Raw genomic sequence first — 19,530 nt, 5'->3', positions numbered from 1 at the left:
TTTTTCCTGTTCAAGTAATTTAAACCACATAGTTTGTGTTTTCCAATGCTGTGTTTTTTAAATATTTGAGCTTCTGATTTAAAACCTATAAAAGCATACAATTGCAACACAAAGGCTCCTAGTCCATCCCTTTATTCTGCCTAATTCTGCAGTTCTGGTGTGTCTTTTTATATTTTGATCCTGCAAGATACAGAGCATCTTCTAATTCCATTGGGAATTGAGGAGGCTCAGCATCTCACAGCATTGGGTCCCTTGGCTACATACCATTTCATTTCTGCTTGTGAGTTATGCATATCAATGTGTGAAATGGATTACCATTTCCCTTTTCTGCCCTAGGCAAATATGAGCAAGACAAAGTGGGTGAGGTAATGTCTTTTATTAGACCAACTTCTATTGATGGAAGGGACAAGCTTTCAGGCTCCACAGAGCTATTCTTTGGGACTGGAGAAGGAAAATAAGCTAAAGCGCTGTGGCTTGTGTAGTCGTGACAGAGTGCTGGGAGAGAGCTCTCCCAGCGCTCTCTTAAAAAAAGGGGCGTAGCTATGAGCCCTGGGAGTGCGGCTCCCAGCGCTGGTGCACTGTCTACACTGGCGCTTTACAGTGCTGAAACTTGCTGAGCACAGGGGTGTGTTTTTTCACACCCCTGAGGGAGAAAATTGCAGCGCTGTAAAGTGCCAGTGTAGACCAGCCCTAGAATGTCCAAGCTAAATACAAGGTGGGGCAGATGGTTAAGTTTAAGGTGTTCACACCTGTTGTGGGACATCACTTAATTTTAAGCTGACAGTTGACACCTCTGCAGTTTTAGGACAATGGCCAGTTAGGCTGCAGCTGTGCTGCTGTAGCTCTTAAGTGTAGACACTCATGACAGCAACGGGAGGGTTTCTTCCATCACTGAAGTTAATCCACCTCCCCGAGGGGTGATAGCTAGGTCAATGGAAGAATTCTTACATCTACCTAGCACTGTCTACACTGGAATTTAGTTTGGCATAGCTATGTTTCTGAGGGGGATGGATTTTCCACTTGCCTGGGAGACATAGCTATGCCAGTGTAAGTTTTCAATGTAGACCAGCCCTTAGTAGTTGTAATGGGCCATAAGAAGTTCATGGTTTTTAGTGTCCAGCAGAGTTATGAATTTTAAGCTCACAGACTTGTCTTTTTTGAAGGTGGGCAGGTTTCCTTTGAGGATGAGTACTGAGAGGTCAGATATGGAGTGAGTGCTTGTAAAAAGTTTCACTCACGGGCGATAGGGTATTTTTTTTCTCGAATGGACTCACACAGGAAAAAGTTGGAGGTTTATTGAGCCCTTGAAGCACAAATAAAATTGCACATGCATTCTTTATTGTAGCATGCCTAGACAGGCTCTGTGTAGTAATATGCACATGAAGTTCGTGTTCTTAAATTACCTCATTTCTGGAGGGATAGGTTGTTGAAACAAGAGCAAGCAGTAGGCACCATTATTGATAAATGTCATATTGAATACAGGATCCATAGCACAGTGCAAATGATGGATTCTGTATTATAGTAGCTAACATCTAAAATTGTTGTTTTGGAGCAGCAGGAGGAAATGGAGTCTGTATCTGAAAATGGGTAATCTGTTTCAAATAATTGAACCCAAATTAATGTTTAGATATTTGCAGGGACAGGTTTTTTTCTTCTAAGCTCTGAAGTCTGCTATACTAGTGCTTCTCAAACTTATTTGATCGCACCCCCCTTCTTTGTGTTTGTAGTAGTTTATGCATCCCCCTTCTCCCACACAAGTACATATACCGATATATGCGGTGGCAATACTTCACTTGAATCAGTTTCAGCTTCTTTGTTTTTCACGTGGTGTCAAGGTTCCTTCCCCACTCTGAACTCTAGGGTACAGATGTGGGGACCCGCATGAAAGACCCCTAAGCTTATTCTTGCCAGCTTAGGTTAAAAACTTCCCCAAGGTACAAACTTTGCCTTGTCCTTGAACAGTATGCTGCAACCACCAAGTGTTTTAAACAAAGAACAGAGAAAGAGACCACTTGGAGATGTCTTCCCCCAAAATATTCCCCCAAGCCTACACACCCCCTTTCCTGGGGAGGCTTGAGAATAACCAATTTGTTAACAAAATCATCAAAGACCCAAACCCCTGGATCTTGGAACAATGGAAAAATCAGTCAGGTTCTTAAAAGAAGGATTTTATTTAAAAAAAAAAAAAAAAAAAAAAAAAAAAGAAAGAAAGAATCATCTTTGTAAAATCAGGATGGAAAATACTTGACAGGGTATTCAGATTCAAAACATAGAGGATCCCACTCTGGGCAAAACCTTAAAGTTACAAAAAACAGGAATAAACCTCCCTCTTAACACAGGGAAAATTCACATAAAACAAAAGATAAACTAATCTGCCTTGCCTGGCTTACCTATACTGGTTGCAATATTGGAGACTTGGGTTAGGATGGGTTGGAGAAGATGGATTTCTGTCTGGCCTCTCTCAGTCCCAAGAGAGAACAAACACGTAAACAAAGAGCACAAAACAAAAGCCTTCCTTCCCCCAAGATTTGAAAGTATCTTGTCCCCTTATTGGTCCTTTGGGTCAGGTGCCAGGCAGGTTAGCTGAGCTTCTTAACCCTTCACAGGTAACAGGATGTTGCCTCTGGCCAGGAGGGATTTTATAGCACTGTATACAGAAAGGTGGTTACCCTTCCCTTTATATTTATGACACTTGGGTTTTTTTCTGTTGCACTATTAAGCCAACGATCCATTGTAATAAGAGCAACAGCAAAACTGCATTTGTGATCCATGCTTACAATTAAATGTGCACACCACATCGTAGCGAATGGATTAAAGTACAGATGGCAATGACTTTGTATAATACTATGCAAACTTAACAGAAATCGCTCAGAATGCACAGCACCATCTGAGGACCTGATATTTCTGGAGGAATCAACTTTGCTAGTTATTCATTGTGGTGAGTAAAATGTGTGCAGTAAGTTCCCCCACCCCCAAAAGCTTCTCACAAATCCCCCCACCCCCAAAAAACCTCTGTGCTCTACTACCGTTGTATGTACCATTAAATTCTTGTGAGCCTGCCAAACCTTGCACCCACCTCCACCACCAACCACTCCTACCTGCGCACAACTCCTTCCTTTCTCTGTCTCCCACGCTTCATTTGCCAACGTGGCTTCTTTAAGGGGCTTACCCTCACTCTTAAGCAGACCAGCTTGATTTGAGGGGCAGCTGGCCCTTTGCAATTCCTACCTGATATCTGAAGAATGATCTTGGGCTTAAAAGTATGCAATTTGAAGTTAAGGGTTCTGGGTTATATTCCTGGCTGTGCCACACACTTTATTTTTTAGATAATATTTTCAGAGCCAAATCCTGCTTGCCTTTTGAGGGTGTCATATCTAATTTCAGTGGATCAACTTATGTGGGTAAGGTGAGAAGGATTTGGCGCCCACTCTGATGCCATAGTCATGGCATCAGAATTGTTTACCTGCTCAAATGAATCATGCTAGTTACAAAGTAGATTTCTGTGTTACATGATGTCGCAAATATCTTGGTAATCAGCGATGAAGGGAAAATAAAAACAGAAACCACATGGCACTTAAAAGTGAATTTAATGCACTTGCAGGTTGGGGAAAGTACATTTAATAAACTTTATATTTGGAGGGTAAAGGTACTTATTAAATGGTGTCTGCTTTTTAAAATGCAAAATAGTTTGCCACAAGTCTCTCAATGTTACTAGATGAGTGTGTCTGTGTTCTCTTGGGTTGTAGAGTCCTTAGTGTAGTTTCTAGAATAACTTCCAATGAATGCCTACTTCATTTGAGAATGAAAAGGTTATGGTCTGCTTAATAAACTTAGTGCATGTGCTAGCAGTTTTCTTTTCACTTTCTTTTGAATGGCTGTTGCTCTTTATCCTGGACTATTTTTCTCATTTCTTTGAAGTGAATTGGTGCTCAAACTGATTTCTCTTTCTAGTGTCACTATAGTGTATTTTAAGGGAGGAAAATACAGAGAGAGTAGTTAAGAAACCTCTTTCTCCCCCCCCAAAAAAACAAAAAACAACAAAACAAAAACTGTTTCAGCTAATGTGGTTTTACCTTCAATGTGAAAGGGTATAATGTAAAGTGTTCTCAAAAACTATTATCAAGACAGTTAAAATGGGAAACCATTTTAAAAATCTGTTCTTAAAAATGGTTTTCTCACAATCTCTCTTCTTTGTATTGTGTTTATAGGGCTTAATTAAAATAAATCAGTCATGGGATAAGAGGGAAGGTGCTCTCATGGATTGGTAACTGGTTAAAAGATAGGAAACAAAGGGTGGGAATAAATGGTCAGGTTTCAGAATGGAGAGAGGTAAATAGTGGTGTCCCCCAGGGGTCTGTACTGGGCCCAGTCCTATTCAACATATTCATAAACTATCTGGAAAAAGGGGTAAACAGTGAGGTGGCAAAATTTGCAGACGGTACAAAACTACTCAAGACAGTTAAGTCCCAGGCAGACTGCGAAGAGCTACAAAAGAATCTCTCAAAACTGAATGACTGGGCAAAATGGCAGATGAAATTAAATATTGATAAATGCAAAGTAATGCACATTGGAAAACATAATCCCAACTATACATATAAAATGATGCTGCCTTAATTAGCTGTTACTACTTAAGAAAGAGATCTTGGAATGATTGTGGATAGTTCTCTGAAAACATCCACTCAGTGTGCAGTGGCAGTCCAAAAAGCTAACAGAATGTTGGGAATCATTAAGAAAGCGATAGATAATAAGACAGAAAATATTATATTGCCTCTGTATAAATCCATGGTACGCCCACATCTTGAATACTGAGTGCAGATTTGGTCGCCCCATCTCAAAAAAGATATATTGGAATTGGAAAAGGTTCAGAAATGGGCAACAAAAATGATTGGGGGATGGAATGTCTGCCATATGAGGAGAGATTAATAAAACTGGGACTTTTCAGCTTGGAAAAGAGACGACTGAGGGGGGATATGATAGAGGTCTGTAAAATCATGACTGGTGTGGAGAAAGTAAATCAGGAAGTGTTATTTGCTCCTTCTCATAACACAAGAACTAGGGGCCACCAAATGAAATTAATAGGCAACAGGTTTAAAACAAACAAAAGGAAGTCTTTTTTTCACACAACACACAGTTAACCTGTGGAACTCTTATTGCCAGAGGATGTTGTGAAGGCCAAGACTATAACAGGGTTCAAAAACGAACTAGATAAATTCATGGAGGATTGGTCCATCAATGGCTATTAGCCAGGATGGGTAGGGTGTCCCTAGCCTCTGTTTGCCAGAAGCTGGGAATAGGCGACTTAGGATAGATCACTTTTTATGATTACCTGTTCTGTTCATCTGGTCTGGGGCACCTGGCATTGGCCACTGTCGGAAGACCGGATACTGGGGTAGATGGACCTTTGGTCTGACCCAGTGTGGCCGTTCCTATGTAATTGGCCTGAACTAGACTAACCTGGCTGTTGCTTCTAAATTCCAACTGATCATGGAGCACTTCCCTCTGCTACTTCACCCACCAGTAAGTTCTCCTTAAAGCTTCACAGCCATAGTGGGAGCGGGAGGAAGGGTGCGGGGAAGCATTGTGCAAACAGTTAAAAGGGTCTTCATTAGGAAAATTGCAATCTGTGAATTCATCTGGCAGTAGCAATTGTGGAAGTGGTAGTGTAGCTTTGGCTTGGGTGTCTCCTACCCTGTCCTTTTTAGTGGTTGAAAAGCTCTTGAATCTGGTCTGTGTTACAGCTCCAGTAGTGGAGTTGCATTGGTGATGAACTGATGAGCCTGTTTTCTTAGTATAGACTTTGCTCAGCTGGAACTTCATTCTATAACTGGAATGTGAAAGTCAGAGTAACATTCAGAGAAAGGTTACAGAGCAGTCCTGAGCCTTCAGTTGAATTTAGACTTTCATTTTAACAAACAATTTAACAGGTTTCGTACACAGAATCCAAAGTTACTGTAACTTCCTAACCAAAAATCTAAATTTATCACTAGTGTAAAGCACTGTAGTCAGTTGACTTGCTTGAAGTTACACAAAGGATGCACTTAGCCTCTGGTAATTATAGCAGTGAGGGGGGGCGGGGAAAGATGTTTGATAAACAAAAGTGTGAAAGGTGTTTACTGTTCACATTTTAAAATAATTTTCTACTAGAATTGCTCATGTACAAACCATAGGGGTTTTGGAAGTCTGTCTCCTATAAAACGTAGCCTTCACTCTTTCTGTATTAGTTGCAGAAGTGATACTTCAATAGTTCATGCAGGGAGGAAGTGTAACCCACACCTCTGCTGGATGTGGTGCTCTGTCCCATGTAGTGGCACTGAAACCACTTTTAGAGATTAATGAGTCTGCTACAGCCCTAGCTAACAGCCATGTGGCTTTTAGCTCATGCAGCAGAGGCTCATGCACTGAATGCACTAAGCTCCAGAGGCCCCAGGTTCAATTCTGTCCGCTGATGACCGGGGTCTGTTGGTGTTACAGAAGCATGGTCTGTTGGTGAAAACAGGATCTTAAGTTGGGAGACCTGGATTTTTTTCTGGTTCTGCTGTTAATTCCTCGTGACCTGCGGAAAGTGAGAGGTAGAGGTTGAGTTTCCCAGTTTGTAAAATGAGGATACAGCCTGGTGTGATGTTTCCTGGGGGTATCTAGGCTTCTGAGGTACCTCGGTACCACCTGGCCTTGGAGTGAGGAAGCCTTGTCTGTGCCTACCATGGGTCAGCTCCCCAATTCCACTGGCAACACAAATGCTCCCCTTTCAGCCTACGCAGGCTCTGCTGTCCCTCTGGAGGTTAGTGATAGGCATGCTCAAACCTCTGAGCGTCCCTCTGGAATGTCTAGCCCCTAGACACTCACAGTATTCATAGATTCACTGCTCCCAAAGAAACAGTACAGCCCAGCTTACTAGATATGGCTCAGTTCACTGCTTTGCTTAACTCTTAGCACTTAAGAGCAGTTGACAGTGAAAGCAAATGAAAGTTTATTTAACAGAATATAGAAATTCAAGTGAGAGCAAGCAGAAATACTGGAAACGGTTACATATAAAATAAAGTCAAAACATGCATTTTAGAACCCAGCCTTAACTAATTACTGTCCTGTCTTCATATTACAGCTAGGCTTCCATTTATGAGACAAGCCATGCTTTCAGCTTGCCTCCTCTGTGGAAAAGATTCAGGGTGCTTCCCTATAATCCCAGTTATATTCCCAGGTTTCTTCTTTACTTGGAAACAGGGTGCCCCCTACTGGCTATTTTTTCCTGAGTGCCTCTTGTCTGTTTTGCAGCTCAGACTATAGATAGGCCTCCATTGTGAAGAGGATAACAAGTACATGATCAGCCAGATACATGATGGATAAGCATCTTTTCCATCTTACTTCACTGGAGTGTGTTTATCAGCTTCTGGTGACTTGCCGTAACTCACATACTTTAAGAACATAATTATCAGTACAGTTACATAATTCCTTAAACATTATCTGTACATACATTTCTCAATTTTTATGATGACCAGTGGATTCTTGGCTCTTTGAAGAGACCTCACATGCCACCCTTTGGTAAATTTAATATGCATATATCTGACCCAGGGGATTCCTGCAAAATTCTGTGACACCCTGTGCCCTCTGCCAAGAAGGTCCTGAGTCACACCTGGTTCTTAAGTCTTTTTTTTTTTTTTTTAATTCAAATGAAGAGTGTTCTATAAATGTATTTTACTAGGAAATAATCCAGGAAAGACAAAGTAATGCACAGGAAAGACATTAAGCACTATATTCTGATGTCAAAAGCAAACAAAAATACCATTTGCTGTCTTAGGAGGAAGGGGTAAAGGCATAAACCAAGTTCTTTTAAAGCAGTGTCAGTGGGTGCAGGCTTCTGATGTTGAACAGTGAAAGAAGTAAAAACATGTTGACTGACTTCGTGACCTGCTAATCCTTCCTTCCATTCTTATGTGTCATGTCCTCCTCCTTTCTGATTTGGCAATGAATGAAAAACCTTGACACTGCCTTGCTTAGGCCTGGGTTATGCATTATTGTGTACCAGTACAACTATTTTGTTTAATGTGAATGTTTTTAATGGAACTAGGTATACTGGTACAACTGCTAGCATGAATAGTTATATTGGTATAAATGTGCTATATAACAATATAATTTATTCCCCTTCCTTTACATGAATAAGTTATATTGGTATAAGCATCTTTATACTTGTATAACTGTCCACACTAGGAGGGTTGTACCACTTTAACTATACTGGTATAGTCAGTGGTATAACTTGTGTGTGTAGACAAAGCCTTATTTTTCCTTCTTAATGATTTTTCAGTGATGGTTCTTGTGGTCTACTTTTTTTTGGTACTGTTCTGCAATTTAGGCCTATGTGCCAGTGTGGCTTTTGTACGTGGTTAAATGATTGTTTAATGTAAACCAATTGCTTTATATTTTAGTGAGCAGTTATACAATTACATTACAGATAACTCTGGGCTAAATCCTGTATAGTAAGGAATATTTTTTTTCCCAAGATACCATTACTTCACCAGTATTGGGCTCTCTAACCCATTGTTTTGAACTAAATTTTATGCTGATTTAGTGTATTGTGCACTAAGGAACTATAGTAGTTGGTGGTATATTGAGAGATTGTCAGATTCCTCCAGCATTTCCCTTTTGTTCTCATCCCCACAAAAGTCTTGTGCTGTTGCTTTTGGAGCTGATCATTGCAGCTGCTGGGTTGGCTAAAGAACATCACTTTTGAGTAAAGTAATCTTTGCAGTTGTCCCAGAGGCAGAGTACACTGTTTGTGCCAAGACCCAGGCCTGGGACCTTTTCATTGCCATGTGGAGCGCTGTCTACATGTGAGATTTTTCATATGTGTTTTTTAAAAAATGTTAGTCACATCAACACTTATGGAAATTTGGGATAATTCACAATAAAACTGTAAGTTTGGATTGGTTGTTCAATACTGGGTGCTCTGAGCAGTGGCTCTCAACCTTTCCAGGTGACTATACCCCTTTCAGGAGTCTGATTTGTCTTGTGTACCCCCAAGGTTCACCTCAATTAAAAACTACTTGCTTACAAAATCAAACATAAAAATACAAAAGTGTCACAGCACACTGTTACTAACAAGTTGTTTACTTTCTCATTTTTACCATATAATTATAAATCAATTGGAATATAAATGTTGTATTTACATTTCAATATAGTATATAGAGCAGTATAAACAAGTCATTGTCTGTATGAACATTTAGTTTGTACTGACTTTGCTAGTGTTTTTTATGTAGCCTGTTGTAAAAATAGGCAAATATCCAGATTAGTTAACGTACCCCTGGGGTATGCATACCTCTGGTTGAGAACCACTGCTCTGAGGCATAGCAGTACACCAACATCTAAATGTCTACTGACTAAAGGATAACATTTTAATCCTTTTGTCATAACACAGTCTTTATGGGATATTCCAAGAGCTCAAATGTGATGAGGGACTAAGCAGATTACACCATACTGAGACTAATAATTCAGAAAATTAATCTTCAACCAGATAATACTAAAAGCCCACAAACCTGTTCTTCTACATCTGACTTTGAAAAATGAACTAGCAGAAATTAGTCCTCAGTTAGTAGAAACTAAGTAACTTCAAATTATGCTTGGAATGTGTTGCAGCTCTGAAGGAATTTAAGTAACAGTGATTTCTTTTGTTTTTGCTAGCTAGACAATTTTAGGATTTGAACTGCATATAAGCTTTCACATTTACTCTGGTTTTTTTGTCTTGAAGAGCATACTTAGTTCTAAAAAGGAAAACTTTGCCAAGCTTATGGGGAAAAAAAATCTCCAAACATGTTCAGTTTTAACATGAAGAGATATGTAGATGGAAGCTTTATAAAGTGATACCCTTGGGAGGGAGTGTTGTCTAGGGCAGTGCTACTCAAAGTGGTGGTCCGTGGACCGGCACCGGTCCGCGGACCCATCAGCTGCCTGTCTGCATGCACATTGGAAAAAAAAAAATGCCGGTCCCCCACATCAGATAGCTTGAGAAGCACTGGTCTAGGGTACTGATAGCCAGGATTCTGTAATGCTGTTGTGCCTTAGGTTTCACTTTTTATAAACAGTCCTCCTCCTTACATGTAGGTAAACTAACAACCGCTTTGAAGCACTTTGCAATCCTCTGAAATGTGCTATAGAAATAAGTTGTTTAGGTTTCTGTAGCCCACCACACTTAAGTAAGCAGAGTTTCCTTAGTGGACGCTTCCTATCTCAGGCATATCTTGCTGCAATTAGATGCAGCACTAGTTGTATACCTTTTAGTACCATCAAGAAACAAGAGGAAAAATCATCTTAATGAAATCCTCTTATATATGCTAGGCATAGCAAAATATCTTCTCAGTTAGCCAATATATTTTCTTGGGGTAAATGGTTTTGAAAGATTTTGAGAAACAGTTTAACCTGATCTGCTGCTTGCTTTCCACTTAAACCTGAAATAGAGTCTGCAGCTGGTATCTAGACAGTGAAGTTTCAATATGAGAATGTATCCTCTGTCTGTTGGGACTTCTAAACATTATGTACATTTTTTTCTGAACTCCTTCATCTGTTGATTACCCAGAGTAAGAAAGGGCAAAGTGAACTCAATCTTGGTACCAGATGGGCCTGATAAAAAGATCTGCTTCAGATGGAGTACAGCCAGCTCATTTATCTCAAGCTGGTGCGAGGCCTTCTCTTATACGACTGTGGCTGCATCCTGGTCCAACACAGCTCAAGCTATCTGCATAGTTTTTGACTGGGCATAGCTAGGGATGTTCAATAGGTTCCTGGATACCTTACCTGCTTCTCATAAGTGGAAAGCCTCTGTAGTATATTACAGGGTGTGGGCTGATGGTGAAATACAAACTTAAAACCCACAAGTCCATTGTCACCCCCCCTCTCTGAAGTACCTGCAAAAAACAGTTCAGTAAAGCTTTGCCACTAACTTTGTTCTAAAGGTGTAGGATTCATGTCTTAATGTCAATAGAAGAAAAACTGATATGAACCAAACTGCATTAATCCTTTAGTATTTGGATTTCTGTAGGGCTGACTCTAAGCTTCTCCCCCATACTGCCCAAGAAAACCTCTTTGGCCAGTGGCCAATCCTGAAATTCACCTTTCAAGCTAAAATGCTTCTTAGGTCCACAGGAGATCCTTTTCCTTCACCTTTGGACCCACAGTCCCTCAATCTGGCCTTTACTTAGTCGTTCCCTCCCTTATAATCCTAGGTTAGCTCTGCTTGCTGTCCTTTCCTGGAAGGTGGCATTCCCAGTTTCCTTTTCACTGGCTTTGCGGATTAATGATCTGGATGATGGGATGAATTGCACCCTCAGCAGGTTTGTGGATGACACTAAGGTGGGCGGAGTGGTGGATACGCTGGAGGGTAGGAATAGGGTCCAGATTGACCTAGACAAATGGGAGGATTGGACCAAAAGAAATCTGATGCGCTTCAACAAGGACAAGTGCAGAGTCCTGCGCTTAGAACGGAAGAATCCCATGCACTGCTACCGGCTGGGGATCGACTGTCTAAGCGGTAGCTCTGCAGAGAAGGATGTGGGGATTACAGTGGAGGAGAAGCTGGATATGAGTCACAGTGTGCCCTTGTTGCCAAGAAGGCTAACGGCATATTGGGCTGCATTGGTAGGAGCATTGCCAGCAGATCGTGGGAAGTGATTTTTCTCCTCTATTCGGCACTCATGAGGCCACATCTGGAGTATTGCATCCAGTTTTGGGCCCCCCACTACAGAAAGAATGTGGACAAATTGGAGAGAGTTCAGCGTAGGGCAACGAAAATGCTTAGGGGGGCTGGGGCACATGACTTATAAGGAGAGGCTGAGAGAACTGGGCTTATTTTAGTCTTCAGAAGAGAAGAGTGAGGGGGGATTTGCTAGCAGCCTTCAACTACCTGAAAGGGGGTTCCAAAGAGGATGGAGCGAGGCTGTTCTTGGAGGCAGATGACAGAACAAGGAGCAATGGTCTCAAGTTGCAATGGGGGAGGTCTAGGTTGGATGTTAGGAAAAAGTATTTCACTAGGAGCATGGTGAAGCACTGGAATGGGCTACCTAGGCAAGTGGTGGAATCTCCATCCTTCGAGGTTATTAAGGCCCGGCTTGACAAAGCCCTGTCTGGGATGATTTAGTTGGGGATTGGTCCTGCTTTGAACAGGGGCTTGGACTAGAAGACCTCCTGAGGTCTCTTTCCACCCTAATCTTCTACGATTAATGGCCTTTGCTGTGCCTTTTTTTCTAACCTTCTATCAAGATAAGAGAAAAGGAGTACTTGTGGCACCTTAGAGACTAACCAATTTATTTGAGCATAAGCTTTCGTGAGCTCAGCTCACTTCATCGGCTGCATACTGTGGAAACTGCAGAAGACATTATATACACAGAGACCATGAAACAATGCCTCCTCCCACCCCACTCTCCTGCTGGTAATAGCTTATCTAAAGTGATCACTCTCCTTACAATGTGTATGATAATCAAGTTGGGCCATTTCCAGCACAAATCCAGGTTTTCTCACCTTCCGCGCGCCCCCCTCCCCAAAAAGGGGGGGGGCACGGAAGGTGAGAAAACCTGGATTTGTGCTGGAAATGGCCCAACTTGATTATCATACACATTGTAAGGAGAGTGATCACTTTAGATAAGCTATTACCAGCAGGAGAGTGGGGTGGGAGGAGGCATTGTTTCATGGTCTCTGTGTATATAATGTCTTCTGCAGTTTCCACAGTATGCAGCCGATGAAGTGAGCTGTAGCTCACGAAAGCTTATGCTCAAATAAATTTGTTAATCTCTAAGGTGCCACAAGTACTCCTTTTCTTTCAACAACATTGCAACTGATACTATCTACAAATTTAGCTGTGAAACTTGTTTGACCACTCTTATGTCTTTCTTCCTGCTCAGCTGCATGTGTACTCTGCTACTGCAGCATTGGGTATCTTAAAGCTACACACCACAAACAAATATTTAATTTAAAACCGATATAGAGAGCAAGCATTTATAGTTGTATAGGTTTCTCTGTGGTAGATTGTAGTGTGACACAGTATAATGCAAGAATGCAAAACCAGCTTGTAAATGAATAGGCTATTTAAAATAATTAATTATGAGTCTTATAATTGGAACCATCGTTGAAGGAGCAAATAAGAGCTCCAGTTATGAAGACAGTCTTGAAGGGAGGATAGGTAATTCAGTGAGTGTACAATTAAAGTTGGAGTGCCCAGCTGCAGGAAAGCATGGTAACATGCACAGAGGGGTATATAAAACTAAAAATGTGGTCTTTTTTTTTTTTAATTTCGGGGAAATAATTCCATGAGTTCTGGTAACTCCATAAACAGCTCAAACTGTGCTCTAGAGCAGCGACTCTCAACATTACCAGACTACTGTACCCTTTCAAGAGTCTGATTTGTCTTGCATACTCCCAAGTTTTACCTCATTTAAAATCTATTTGCTTACAAAATCAGACATAGAAATATAAGTGTCACAGCACACTATTACTGAAAAAATTGGTTACTTTCTCATTTTTACCATATAATTATAAAATACATCAATTGGAATATAAATATTGTACTTACATTTCAGTGTATAGCATATAGAGCAGTATAGACAAGTCATTGACTTTATGAAATTTTAGTTTGTACTGACTTGGCTATTGCTTTTTACGTAGCCTGTTGTAAAACTAGGCAAATATCTAGATGAGTTGATGTACCCCCTGGAAGACCTCTACATACCCCTGGAGGTACATATACCCTGGGCTGAGAAACACTGCTCTAGAGATCTGAAGTCCACAGAGCCATGGCTAAAATTATGGCTCCAAACTTCGGTTTCTCTTCTAGATGTCTTTGTATACTTTGAATGCAGTATACTATGTTCCTATGAGCCATTCTCAATAGGTAGTGTTCTTTATGTGCTTTATGTTCTTTGATTTAGGTCTTCTCTTTATGTACAGCCCGATTAACAGTAATTGAGGCTACAAACATTACAGGATATAATGTGCGTATGCATATCTCTGAAGAGAACAAGGTGCTTATTTAGTATCAGGCCTTTAGTCTATATTAAGCTTGCTGTTTTATGCAGCCTAGTGTAATCCTGCTTCTGAAAACTAGAGATGTGATGTATGACTTTTGAGATTGTCCTTATTGCTACTTTAATCCAAACACTGAATAATATGTGCTCCAGCAAGGCCTGAAAGTTTTTAAGTACCACGTGATAACATAATCCTGCCTTGAAATTCAAGACAGGATAAAACAAACATAAATGCGTCTGGGTTTACAGTAGAGTTATTTCTTCTAATAAATTCAAACTCAGTGTTCAGATTTGCAAAGAAAGTGAGAATTTTTGGATGGCACCCTTTAGAAATACCATTATGCCTTTAGTGTAAATAAGAGTTCATACAAAAGCCTATGAGAAGCCTCCAGTGAAACAGCATAAACATTTTAGAGGCCAGAGAGCCAGCTGAAATGTAAATGTACTTTGTTTACTTTTGAACGTTCCAAAATCTGATGAGAGGATCGCTCCCCGTCCTCCCTCTCTCTGGTCTTGAATCAGTTTGTCCTATGTCAGGCTCCCCTATCTCTGACCAACTGAAGAGTGATATAGGGTGACAAGTGCTGCTATCTCCCCATGAGTCTGATCATGCTGCCAGTGATGAACTCTGTATCCAAGCTTTGATTTTTTGTTTGGCAGACAAACTGTTACTGCTCTCTTGTGTTATTATCTTGCTTTTGGTACATATTCTGCTGTAGCAAGAGTAAGTAACTCTCTTGACTTGAACATGTGCCAGCCTGCCAGAAGGGTCACGCTCTGACTCTGCTCCTGACCCAAGGCTGCTGTCATTGCTGTTTGATTGGAACAAATGCTAATATTTGATCTGAACCAGAGCCAGATAGAAAAGTTTTTCTCCATGATGGACTGATAAGCAAACCTTCATTCTTTGAGACAGACCCAGTGGCACGAAAATAACCGTGAATCTAAATTAGCTTCACAGCCTTAATTGACGAGTAAAAAATTATTTCTTATTCTCATCTCATTACCCTTCCCTTCCCTGCCAAAAGAAATAAATTTGATGTGTCAGAACAGATTTCTGATTTAATTTGTAAGGTTCTGGAGAGGAGGAGGCTGGCTGTTTCCAAAGCTGTATATTTTCTATATTTCTCAAGTCTTCTGCATGATGGGTTGGGTTGAGGGGGATCAGGGGGAGAGATTGCTTACATTGACGCCAGTCTACATATTTACATTTTTTAATCTGATGTTCTCATTTTTTACTGTATTCAATAATATGGTACGATCTTTTCTGAATTGACCAATCTTCCTGAAAACATTTATACCGTCATTTCTCCCCTGGAGAAAAGTGCCAAGAAAGTCACTCTGGATCTTGCTGTTGTGTATAAAACCTTTAACCTAGGTCTGAGACACTCAGGAGAGTGCTCCTTTTCTCCACTCACTCTTTCAAGGCAACCTAGATTGACTAGGTTGTCAATGTAATCTTGAGACTTACCGTAGATCAGAACTGGGTATGGATAAAAGCTACCTTTTGGTTCATGGACAGAGACTGTGTCTATACTTAAACCTGTGCAGCACTTCAGTGTAGATGTTCACTACAGCGATGGGAGGGGTCCTCCTGTCACCATAGGTAATCCACCTCCCTGAGAGGCAGTAGCTAGGTTGGCAGAAGATTTCTTCTGTTAACCTAGTGCTGTGTACGTTATGGGTTATGTCAAAATAGCTACATCTTTCGGGGGTGGATTTTTCACACACTTGAGAGACATAGCTATGCCAATATATGTTTTCAGTGTAGACTAGTCCAGAGTCTGTGCAATTCCTCTTTAGTCAGTCTGCTAGACTTCATTTGCAACTATTTTAAGGGCTCACTACAAGGCACTTCTGTTTGGGTATTTATGACTTAAGGCCCTACCAATTTCATGACTGTGAAAAACATGTCACAGACCGTGAAATAAGTCTTTCCCTATGAAATCTGATCTCCCTGTGCTTCTGGGAGCACCCCAGCTGGGGGCTCCTAGCTGCTAGTCTGGGCTGGGCTGAGGAGGGACTTGTTCTTCCCCTGCACGGCCACTCTTGGTGGGGAGATCAGACCTACCTCCAGAGGCAGCACATGAGGGTGGTAGACCCTCACTTCTGTGCTGCAGCAGCCCTGGAGTTGGGCTCGAGGCTTCTGCCCCCCTACCGCCACCCCACAGCTCTGGCTGGTCACGGGGCTTCTGCCCCCTGCAGCTCCCGGAGCGCCCATGCTCTAATCCACCACTGGCTGAGGCTAGCAGCTAGGAGCCCTTGGCTGGGGTGCTCACAGCAACACGGGCAGATCAGCTTCACATCCATCTCTGGGAGCCTCCTCCTGCTGCAGGAACCTTCGGGGCTGCTGCGCAGCTGTGAAGGTATCACAGAAGTGAGGTGGCAAACCCATGACCCCCCTACAACAGCTTTCTGACGCCCCCCTCCCACCCTCCCGATCACCTTTTGAGTTGGATCCCCATGGTTACAACATCTGAAATAGTGAAACTGACCAATTTTAAAACCCTCTGGCTGTGAAATTAACCAAAATGGACCATGAATTTGGTAGGGTTCTACTAGTGACCATATTCTCCCCCTCCCTATTTGTACTATCATAGTGCCTCATAGTCCTAGTTATTGACCAGCACCCTATTGTTGTAGGTATGTCCTGAGAGACTTTTGCCCAGTTTTGTTGGTATGGTTGGCTCCTTTAAGAATTAAACTAAGCTTAATTTGAAATTTTTTTTAAAAGTTAGGTTACTATGGAAAATATCCTAGATACTGCTTTTGGAAAGGGTGCTTCATAAGCTTTAGTTCCTATATTTGAAGGTGATTTTGAACTTGAAGCTGAAAGGGGAGTTATGGAGAAAGTTGAGTTTTCTAGTTAACATGTAATCTTCAATTTCATATTTAATGGGTTGTATTTCTTTCTCAGATCTGAGATCCCTACAATTAACTGTATTTTTGTCTTTGTTTTTTCTTACACATGCCCCTTCTCATTTGTCCCCTGATGATGATTCCTCTGAGAACTGCAGGAGCCAGCCAAAGGTAAGTTTTTGATTACACTTTCAACCAGTGTTTTGAAAAGTTGTGGTATATCAATTGTTCAGCCTTCAAATATCCAAATATTTACTATTTTTTTAAAAAGTGCAGTTGTTCGGCTGCTGTTTATCAAAAGAAAAACAAAAAAACTCCAAACCACACATTCCTCAAAGAATCTCCTTGCTGCAGAAGACCATTGCACACGTCTAGCCAAAAAATGAGTCTCAGAAACAAATGAGAACATAGTTGCATATTAAGCATTGAGGACTGTGAATGAATAGACTGTTTGTTTGTTTTTAAAGCATTTTCTGGTATCTGCATTAGAGCAAACTCATTGCTGCTGACTTATGTTCCCTTCATTTTTTGCATTTTATATGCAGATGGGTCTTATCTCCTTGTCCCACCTTTAAAAATTTAGTTTATTGGCATGTTTATATCGTCATGACTTATTGTTTTAAACAGCTTGTAAATGGGACTGATAAAATAAACCATATAAAATTACAGTAAAGTAAATTAGCCTGAATTTGTTTAAGCACAAAAATATAAAGCAAATAAAGGTGGTGTCTTGTGGAGGATGGTTAGAATGGCAGCAGAAGCATATATATCAGCTAACCACCTATATCGCTAACAAAATAAGGATGCCTTTTTTGGTTTGATTTGACTATAGTTTTTATAAGATGTCCTGTTGGTTTGTTTTGTTACAGGTGTTTGCTTATGATCACTGTTTCTGGTCTTTGGATGAATCTGTAAAAGAAAAATATGCAGGTAATATTTACTGTAGTCTTGTGATATCTTCATTAATGATCTGGAGGATGGTGTGGACTGCACCCTCAGCAAGTTTGCAGATGACACTAAACTGGGAGGAGTGGTAGATATGCTGGAGGCTAGGGATAGGATACAGAGGGACCTAGACAAATTAGAGGATTGAACCAAAATAAATCTGATGAGGTTCAACAAGGACAAGTGCAGAGTCCTGCACTTAGGATGGAAGAATCCCATGCACGGCTACAGACTAGGGACTGAATGGCTAGGCAGCAGTTCTGCAGAAAAGGACCTAGGAGTTACAGTGGACGAGAAGCTGGATATGAGTCAACAGTGAGCCCTTGTTGCCAAGAAGGCTAATGGCATTTTGGGCTGTATAAGTAGGGGCATTGCCAGCAGATCGAGGGACGTGATCGTTCCCCTCTATTTGACGTTGGTGAGGCCTCATCTGGAGTACTGTGTCCAGTTTTGGGCCCCACACTACAAGAAGGATGTGGAAAAACTGGAAAGAGTCCAGCGGAGGGCAACAAAAATGATTAAGGGACTGGAGCACATGATTTATGAGGAGAGGCTGAGGGAACTGGCGTTATTTAGTCTACGGAAGAGAAGAATGAGGGGGGATTTGATAGCTGCTTTAAACTACCCGAAAGGGGGTTCCAAAGAGGATGGCTCTAGACTGTTCTCAGTGGTTGCAGATGACGGAACAAGGAGCAATGGTCTCAAGTTGCAGTGGGGGTGGTTTAGGTTGGATATTAGGAAAAACTTTTTCACTAGGAGGGTGGTGAAGCCCTGGAATGAGTTACCTAGGGAGGTGGTGGAATCTCCTCCTTTTGAGGTTTTTAAGGTCAGGCTTGACAAAGGCCCTGTCTGGGATGATTTAGTTGAGGATTGGCCCTGCTTTGAGCAGGGGGTTGGACTAGATGACCTCCTGAGGTCCCTTCCAACCCTGATATTCTATGATTCTGTGATTGCACTCTGTTTACATGACAGCTATGAAAAAGAAAGTATCTAATTTCTGTTCCCAGCCAGATAATGGAGCAAATAATTAAGAAATCAATTTGCAAACACCTAGAAGATAATGAGGTGATAAGGAACAGTCAGCATGGATTTGTCAAGAACAAATTGTTTCAGACCAACCTGATAGATTTCTTTGACAGGGTAACAAGCCTTGTGGATGGGGGTGAAGCAGTAGATGTGGTATATCTTGACTTTAGTAAGTCTTTTGATACTGTCTCGCATGACCTCATAAACAAACTAGGGAAATACAACCTAGATGGAGCTATTATAATGTGGGTGCGTAACTGGTTGGAAAATCATTCCCAGAGAGTAGTTATCATTGGTTCACAGTCATGCTGGAAGGGCATAATGAGTGGGGTCCCTCAGGGGTCGGTTCTGAGTCAGGTTCTGTTCAATATCTTCATCGATGATTTAGATAATGACAGAGGGAGTACACTTATAAAGTTTGCGGATGATAGCATTCTGGGAGGGGTTGCAAGTGCTTTGGAGGATAGGATTATAATTTAAAAATGATCTGGACAAACTGGAGAATGTTCTGGAGTAAATAGGATGAAATTCAATAAGGACAAATGCAAAGTACTCCACTTAGGAAGGAACAATCAGTTGCACACCTACAAAATGGGAAATAACTGCATAGGAAGGAGTACTGTGGAAAGGAATCTGGGAGTCATAGTGGATCACAAGCTAAATATGAGTCAACAGTGTAACACTGTTGCAAAAAAAAGCAAAC

The 19,530-nt window shown here is 41.2% G+C and overlaps 1 protein-coding gene across 1 annotated transcript in view; it reads left to right on the top strand.

Moving 5' to 3' along the window:
• The window catches only part of KIF13B (kinesin family member 13B), a 208,266-nt gene that overhangs the window by 56,114 nt on the left and 132,622 nt on the right, over positions 1 to 19,530 (top strand). The window contains exons 3-4 of the mRNA XM_074947418.1: positions 17,015 to 17,027; positions 17,726 to 17,786. Of these exons, the coding sequence (XP_074803519.1) occupies positions 17,015 to 17,027; positions 17,726 to 17,786 (74 nt within the window). The remainder of the gene's footprint in view (positions 1 to 17,014; positions 17,028 to 17,725; positions 17,787 to 19,530) is intronic.

Source organism: Natator depressus, chromosome 3, assembly GCF_965152275.1.
Source record: "Natator depressus isolate rNatDep1 chromosome 3, rNatDep2.hap1, whole genome shotgun sequence".
In the NCBI taxonomy this organism is placed as follows: Eukaryota; Metazoa; Chordata; order Testudines; family Cheloniidae; genus Natator; species Natator depressus.
Note: the sequence above shows the minus strand (reverse complement) of the source record. Positions and strands in the feature narration are given on the sequence as shown.